At 38.1% G+C, this 8019-nt stretch overlaps 1 protein-coding gene across 1 annotated transcript in view; it reads left to right on the forward strand.

Annotated features, from left to right (window-relative positions):
* The first annotated feature begins 319 nt into the window (after positions 1-319).
* The window catches only part of CCDC125 (coiled-coil domain containing 125), an 11947-nt gene continuing 4247 nt past the window's right edge, over positions 320-8019 (forward strand). The window contains exons 1-6 of the mRNA XM_010138291.1: positions 320-590; positions 2071-2129; positions 3490-3576; positions 4449-4526; positions 5234-5319; positions 7394-7476. Of these exons, the coding sequence (XP_010136593.1) occupies positions 320-590; positions 2071-2129; positions 3490-3576; positions 4449-4526; positions 5234-5319; positions 7394-7476 (664 nt within the window). The remainder of the gene's footprint in view (positions 591-2070; positions 2130-3489; positions 3577-4448; positions 4527-5233; positions 5320-7393; positions 7477-8019) is intronic.

The following is an 8019-nucleotide window of genomic DNA, read 5'->3' on the forward strand; positions in this document are numbered from 1 at the left end:
GGGGCCGGGCGCCTGTGGAAGCGCCGGCGTGACCCCCGTGCCGCCGGTAGACCCGCCCGCAGCCGGAGGTTTCGGTGCTTTAATGTTTTACCATCCGGTGGGAGCGGTGTTTTCTCGTAGCCCAGAGCTGTATTGGAAGCGGTCATGCAACAGCTTCAAATTTGTCATTTTAATCTTGTTTTGCTGCTTTAATGATGGGTTTGGTTGTGGGGTTTTTTATTATTTCTAGATAAAATACTTGTTTTGCGGGAGGCACCGTTCATATTGCTAGTAAGTGAAGTGTCCTCAGTCGGGGGAAAAAAAAAACCAGGAGGAGAAGATGGAGGAAGCAGAAGAGGATGATATGACACGTGGAGACTTGGGAAACGGACTTGGGAGAAGACCTGGAGGTGTTTACGAAGGGGAAAATTTAGAAAACTCCTATTCGATTAGATCTAGGAGGGGATCTGGAAAGGTTCGCAATTCTCTCTTGTCAGCAAACAGAATGGAAGAAAGTGATGCTGCAGCTCTACCCTGTTCAAAACTAAACAGTTTTTACAATGGATCATGCAAAAAGCCTCTTACTAGCGCCACTCGACAAAACAGCTGTGGTAAGAGCAATTTAAAAGTTAATTATTCACTATGAGAAAAATCTCTCTTAGCAACACTGAGCAGTTCAGCTGCTTCACAAGTTGTTACCAAGTTTAATTCAGAGTTGCCAAAACTCTGGAGGATTCTGAGAAGTGAGTGTGCATTGCACAGCCTCACGGGTTAGTGGGAGTAGCCTGTAAGTCCGCTGTTAGTGTCCCCGAAAGAGACACTCTATATGCCATGGAGGCACCAGAGGAGCCTGTGCTCTTAGATCTTCTGCCCAAAACATGAGCAGCAGAACTGCTTTTCAGTGAATGAGGCTGTGGACCTTCTTAGTGTAAAATTACCACTTATAAAGCGTTTAGTTTTGCATTTGAAAATGACGTTTAGCAAAGAGCATTCTGTGGTGGGGGAGAGCATTATTTATCTCTAAACACATATACGAAATTGAACAGAATTGCTTGGATTCCTAGTTTGTTTAAGTGTGTCTTTCTAGAAACTATATCTAAAGCTTATGGCTAAATACTCAAAACCACTTGCTATGTATTTGAAAATTGTAAACTGCCATACTTTTGAGGGTAAGAAGTTGGTTTTAGAACCTGCACATCTGTGTTCTCCTGGTATTGGCATTAATTTTTTTGTGAAGGCAACACTGCTATAAATAAAATAAAATACAGGCATTGCCGTTTGTTTCGCTTTAGCTGTTTTCCTTTACATATTTAGTAATTTTTAATATTTTGACTGAAGTATTTCCATATGACTTGCTTATTTCTCTCCTTTAGGACAAGCCCCCTACTATCCACCCAGCACAGTAAGCTAAGCCATGTAATTACACTTTGTTGGTTTCAGCATCTTCAGTGCACAGATGTCATGAGAGCCCTGTAATTCCTGTTGGTTTCCCTGCCCTTCTGCTGGTCTCTGTGTCATGCTTGTCTTAGATCTAGGTCTTTCACACAGTAATATACATGAAAGCATGACTGAAGTCCACGTAGACCGACTTGACTTAGGAAGAGGCTGCGTCTTTACATATTTCTGCCATGTTCAGTTCAAGAAAAATGGTACCAGTAGAAACCGCTAGTTTAGAGGAATATTGGATCTCATGAGATACTCTGGCACCGTACTTCATCTCTTGAAAATCGCCCCTGCTTCTAAATAGTGCTAGCTACTGTTGTGTTGTGTTTGGTTGTTGAAAAGTTACACTCTGAAAAGAAGCTAAAGATGTTTGGTTTGTTTTTTTTAATCAAGATGGCAATTTTGTTGTGGGTTTTTTTTTAAAAAAAAGGTCTCTTTGTAACTGACTTCTTTAACTGTGAAACAAAGTGTTTTAGCTTAGTATTTATGTAGCTCCTGAATCTTACCAACTCCAGAAGAAAAAAAACCCACAAATGTGAAAATTCTCCTCTGGGTATCACCTGTTTTCAGGGTAAAGCAAATTCTCATGTTTCCTTTTGTAAATATTAATAGTATTTAATCATTTAGTATATCTTATCAATCCTACAGAATCTAATACTGAAGTGTCAAATGAAGAACTAAAGCAACAACTTAAGGAAGCCCTAGAGGTTAGTAACTGTGCCAAGTGTACTGCTCTTGAAATGTGCATTTCCTTTTAATGTAGCAATGTAAAGCATGGGGTTAGTTTAGCAGAAGATCTTGGTATATCCAAATTCTTGGATACATTCAGCCTCATTATATTTTATGCCAGGAAATGAGTGTGAGGTGCAGTTTAGCCTCTGGATTTTTTTTTTTTTAGGGCGGTGGTGTGGTGTTGGAGAACCATTTTAAAAGATGCAGAGAATATTAAAAGGCTTGTACTCCTTTTCTAGCAGGTTTTTTTATTAAGCTTTGGGGCCTAAAAATCTGCAGTAAACAGAAATCTTCTGTAAACAGAATAGTCTTTGGATTTTTAATCTGCATTTTTGTTGAAAGGTAGTTAACTCCAACATTCTAATTTTACTGTGGTTAAATGTGTTGACCTCTTGGCATTGGTTCAGGCAGAAAGAGCAGAGTCATCTCAGCTGTAAAAGTAAGTCCTTCATCTGCACTGTGTTCTTTAACCTCAGGATAGCCCACGGTAGATCATTTCCAAGTTGTCTTAGTACGCAGAACTTTCAGTGCACAGCAAGTTAAAATGTCCAGGAACCTTACGCTTTTTCAGTTAGACAAAACTGATAAATTGCCACTGCTCCCAGGTACAATTCCAGTATCAATTGCCGAAGTAATAAAACTGGAAGAACTATGAAGAAAGGTTTGTATGACCACAGCTAAACAACTGAGAGACCTGCCTAGGGGTTAAGGAAAGTATGCAAAGCAGCAAATTTTCTTCCAACTCTTGGAAATTGAAAAGCTGCTTTCTTCAGAGGGAAGAAATGTTGCTTAAAGAAGTGATTTGCATGTACCTGGAGCAAGAAGCAGTTTTGTTTGGTCATTGTTCTGTTCTGGACAAATGGTGGCTTTGATCTAACAGTCCTAACATGATATTCTCACTATGGAGTATGGATATTTTGTATAATATATTTGCAATAAGTCATATTAATATAGCATTTTTATTTTCATGTGTATTTCTAATATTTACCACTGTCTATATAAGAAAACTGTATTCTGTTCTGCTACTTATTTTAAAGATTCAGACCTATGTTGATAGACACAATTTCTTTAGCCAGGCAGAGCTGCTGGGGTTCATTTTCCAAACACACTGGAAGAGAACAAAAAGAGTAATAATTACAAGTATTGTTTTTAAAGGGCTTTGTGCTAGCATATACGGCTAACATTTCCTCATCATGAGCAAGTCAGAAAAGAATCACATAGGGTAAAAACAGAAGATTGTCTTCTGAAGAGGGCAAATTTATATTGCTTTTACGGTTGAGTTTTACCAGAATTACCTTCACTTTTACTCAGTGTATCTATTTTATTTTGCTTCAGGAAGTTGAAATTTTGAAAGTTGAGCTTGAAGCATCTCAAAGACAGCTTGAAGGAAAAGATGAAGCCCTAAGAATTCTGCAGAGCATGGTAGGATCTTTCGGAAATCATCTAGATACTAAGTGGTAGAGAAAGGAAAACAGAAGCAATCTTTCTGCCACCCCTCATCAAAACACACTAAACCTGAAGTTCTTCCCAGGGCTATAATTGAGATTGTTGAGTCTGCAAGTGTCTACAGACTCAGCTTCTACAGTTTACTCCCTTTTCTGCATGGAACTGTTGTGGTTATTTAAGTAGACTTTACTGTTGTAGCAAACCCATAATTTTATCTTTGAGAGTGCTGAAGGATTTATCTATTTGACTTAAAGAACAAGATCTTCTTTCCAGTCCTTTACATTATAGATTTTGCCTGTGCTTGAAACTCTGCTGCAAAGCACAGGTATGTTCAGTGGACTACTTCACCTGTTTTCTTAGAGGACGGTATGTGTTAAATGTTAGGTCAGTCTTTTGTTCACAGTTTGCAATATTTTTATTCTCTATAACAATGAATTATATTGAAATCGATTCCTGTTTGTTAGCCTACTTGAGTAACATGTTTACAGTTCTGCAGTTTCTACCCTTAGACATTCGTGGTAAGCTACACCTGGATCAAAGTGTAAGCGTGGTGTAAGCAAGTTTTCTAAGATACAGTTTTGTGGACGAGCCCTAAAGAAGACATGATCTCATTTTAAATGACTCTACATTTTTCAACAGAAAAAATTACGAGTGAAGCACAACTTCATTATGCAACACAGCTGATTAGTGACTTGAAATTAGAACCCACTGGGACTTAGAAGCAAGTTTAACTAAGAATGTGAAATTCTCTTGATGTAAAACTGAAAATTTGACTAAAGCCAAATTAAATAAACTTAATTACAGTATTTGAAAGAGTTGTGCTTTTGTTTTTTTTTTTTTTTCTGCAGGCAGTATTTAATAAAGCCACTAGTCATACAAAAGCAATGCTTCAAAAAACCGAGGAAGAAAAGAGAACTTTAGAAAAGGTAAGGGTGCATGTTTTCTTCACACCTGTGCAAAAACATCAAAGTCCATTGCTACCAATCTTGGGTTATCAGGCTGTTTATTTAAATCAGTAGAAATCTGCCATTGGTTCCACTTTTTTCCAAAGTATTCTTATTCTTTTTTAGTAGAAAGGGAAAATGTTAAGTATCACTTTTTTGATCTAGGTGTTTCCATGCTATGGCGTGTACAAATAATACCTGAAAGTTACTGCTAGAGTTCTTTCTGTACTTTTCGTTAGTCTTTGTGGTGAGTTTCACAGTCATTCATAGTGACTTGCACTATTTATTAGATATTAAGCTGGAGTCTACAAAATGGGTGTCCAATTTTCACAGGGAAGATGGGGAGGAGGAAAGAGGTGACCTTGAGCTATCTTGCTTAACTGAGTTTTATGCTTTGTTTATCTTCTGGTGTGACCTTTCCCCAAAACACTGAGGGGACAGGGAAATGTGACAGCATGGGATTGTTTTTGCCCTAAGCTACTAGAAGCATCAGTTCTTGCAAGATGGTCTGGACTCCAAGATTACTGATGCAGAAACTTTTTGGTGTCTGGCAAAAAATGTATCATAGATCGTGAACATCGCTGCTCACCTGGATCTCTGCCAGTGCCAAACTCAGCACCAGCAGTTCCTCTTCTTCCTTCCAGTGGGAGGTTTGCAATGAACTACTCAGGTTTGTTTTGTTTCCACAGGAGATAAATATTTTGCAATGGGAAATTGAATTTGATCAGGATAGATTTAAAAACATAGAAGACACCTGGACAGAAAAATATGACAGGTATTTGACTTACACTGTGTTTCACTGGAGTTTTTTTAACTGCATTGAATGCTGTCATCCTGGTTTGAGTTATCTTTCTTGCGTTCCAAGTTTGCTTCATCAGGTTTTCTGAAGTTTTTGTGTTTTGCTAATTTCCTTCCAAATTTGGGAATATTTATTTTATTTCCAGGCTAGTCACATTTGTATTTTTCAGTTAAAACTACTGAAATTATTAGATCTCAGTTCTGTTGTGTATACATAGGCAAGCTCTGCCAGGTTGGGTTTTCATTTTCTTCCTATTGCATCATTCTGTTAGCCAGCTGGAGATGGATTGTCCTTATTTACTTTTAATCTAAATGAGGCATAAGAAATAATGGTATGTGCATGCATGTGGAAGTATCATTTGCTGGTTAATCATTGCTTTATTTTCTTGCATTGTAGGCATGAGCATATGTACAGGTAAAATGGAATGCTTTTGACAGAGGCTGATCAACTGGTTCTTTGTTTAAATAAGAATTACTCTGGATAGGTGTAGCAGGTGTGGGCAGAGAAGCGGAAGATGCCAGAGGCACTAAACTAATACTGCAGTAACAGACCTTGAAAAATGTGACCAGCAGGCTCACTTATTTAAAGGCAGACATGATATCTCTGAAGTCTACACATCAGAGTTATAGAATTACTTCAAGGAAGGTTTTTATTTAAAATTCTCAAACCTCAAATCAAAGGATAACCCAAAAGTTTACAAACTATTCATTTGTGGGAAGCATTTCATTAAGAGACTGTGTTTTGTTCTCCAGTTAATAGAGTTACACTTCTTAAGGGTTACCTCTTGGAAAGCACTTTGGCTTCCCTGACTTTGTAGCCAGGTGGTTTGCAGCAACAAACCTGGGGTTAGCTGTTGACAGCTAGAGAAAACTAGCAAATCTCAGAAAACTGCAAGCCTGGAACTCAGTCCATTTTTCAAAAAGGGTTTCTGGTATCTGAGACAGCAGGATGAGAAGAATGTGTATTTCCATTTGTCGCAGTGAAATAATTCAAGCTACTATTTAGTTTTAAACAAAACCATCAATTTACAGTATGCTGCATTTACTGACAGCTGAAGAGATGCACCAAATAAATTGTATTACTTTAGGACTGTAGATTCCCACTTTTCTACTCAAGAAGGAAATACTTAAATACTTCAAGGAAAAATGCATATTGCATGTTCTTAGGTTGCAACACTTAAAAGTACGGCTGTTCTCGAGAACAGTATTAAGACTTCAGGAAGTTTTCTAAAACTCAGACCAGAGCCATGCTGTCACATTCCAATAACAATTTTGTTCTCTCACGGAAGTAAGAAATTTCCAACAAGCGTTTCAGACCTTCGTAATTACAAAGTTCTTTGAGTTTCTTACGGTAATGTGGTACTTAAACTCACCTCTTGTTAAACTCTGAAGTTGTTGTCACCATTTGCTTACACATGAATGATTTTTTAATTATTATTACTTTATCTTTTTAACGTTCAGTTGAACATACTTGGACATGTTTAAATTGGTTGTGTGAGGGTGTGGTTTCATGAGCAAGGTGAGCCTGTTTGAACAGCGCACGCTACCTCGGTTGTAGAGAAACCTATGTGTGAATGCAGAGATTCCTGGTTTTCCTCCTGCAGAGACACCTCCAGCTGGATAATGAGGAGTGGCTCCACAGAAGCCAGCCTGGTGTAACCTGCTTTCCCACCACTACTTCAGTGCCGGTCAGGCCAAGCATACACACTGAGAAGTAGTTTTAGGTTGCTTATTGGCCACTGGCTAGCTGATTTGGATCTCATATCAGACCACATATTATTGGTACAGATATTGTTATAGAAAAATTTTACAATTTTTTCCATAAAAGTTTTGAAAAATTGAGGAAGCTGCTTGTATAATGGATAATATCTTGTCAAGCCAAATACTCTGTTCAGTGTTGATTTTTTTCTTCAATCTTTTGAGTAATCCTAATTTTAATTTCCAGAAAATTTAGCTACAATGATTTAACAGTATTATTTTTTTCTTCACTTCAGTGTCCCCTTTGAAATATTTTTTTTAAAGATAATACAGCCTTTTTCTAACTTCTGCAGGATATGTTGTGAAAATGGAGCTCTTAAGGAAGCACTGAAACTGAGAACAGAAGAAGTTAAAACGCTTAAAGCTGAAAATGCAAGTAAGCCACCAGCAGCTATTCCTCTTACATACTGTTCCTCAGGAATAAATCAGGATTTAGCTATGAAGGAAACTTTCTGTTGGGACAAGTCTCTTCTTACTGGCAGCTGATATTAGTCAATATGCAGAAGCCCTGGCTAAACAGACAAGTTGTGTTTAGTTTTTTCTTAGATTCTCACTTGAACTAAAAAAAAAACAAACAACTTTAAATTATAACAAAAGTCAGGTATGCACAGCTTAAAGAGCAGATCAGGTCTCAAAAGAAGTATACCTATCTTATCTCACTGCAGTGGTGACTCCCTCCCTGGGTGTGGAGGAACTAAACCAGTCGGTGCTCCTGGTTGTGTCCTGGAAGGAGGCAACAGCAGCTGCCGGAGCCACTGAGTGCTCCTCCCGCAATGACAATCTGCATTAAAGACGTTCGCTTTTAATATACCCACATAAAGGTTCACATATCAGCTTGGTGGCTTTATAGCGCTGTTTTTCAAACTGCAGGTTGTGCAGGTGTCTGGATCTGTCAGAGGGCTCAAGCCTCTTTCCATTT

The sequence above is a fragment of the Buceros rhinoceros genome, unplaced genomic scaffold, assembly GCF_000710305.1.
Source record: "Buceros rhinoceros silvestris isolate BGI_N320 unplaced genomic scaffold, ASM71030v1 scaffold47476, whole genome shotgun sequence".
Taxonomy (NCBI): domain Eukaryota; kingdom Metazoa; phylum Chordata; class Aves; order Bucerotiformes; family Bucerotidae; genus Buceros; species Buceros rhinoceros.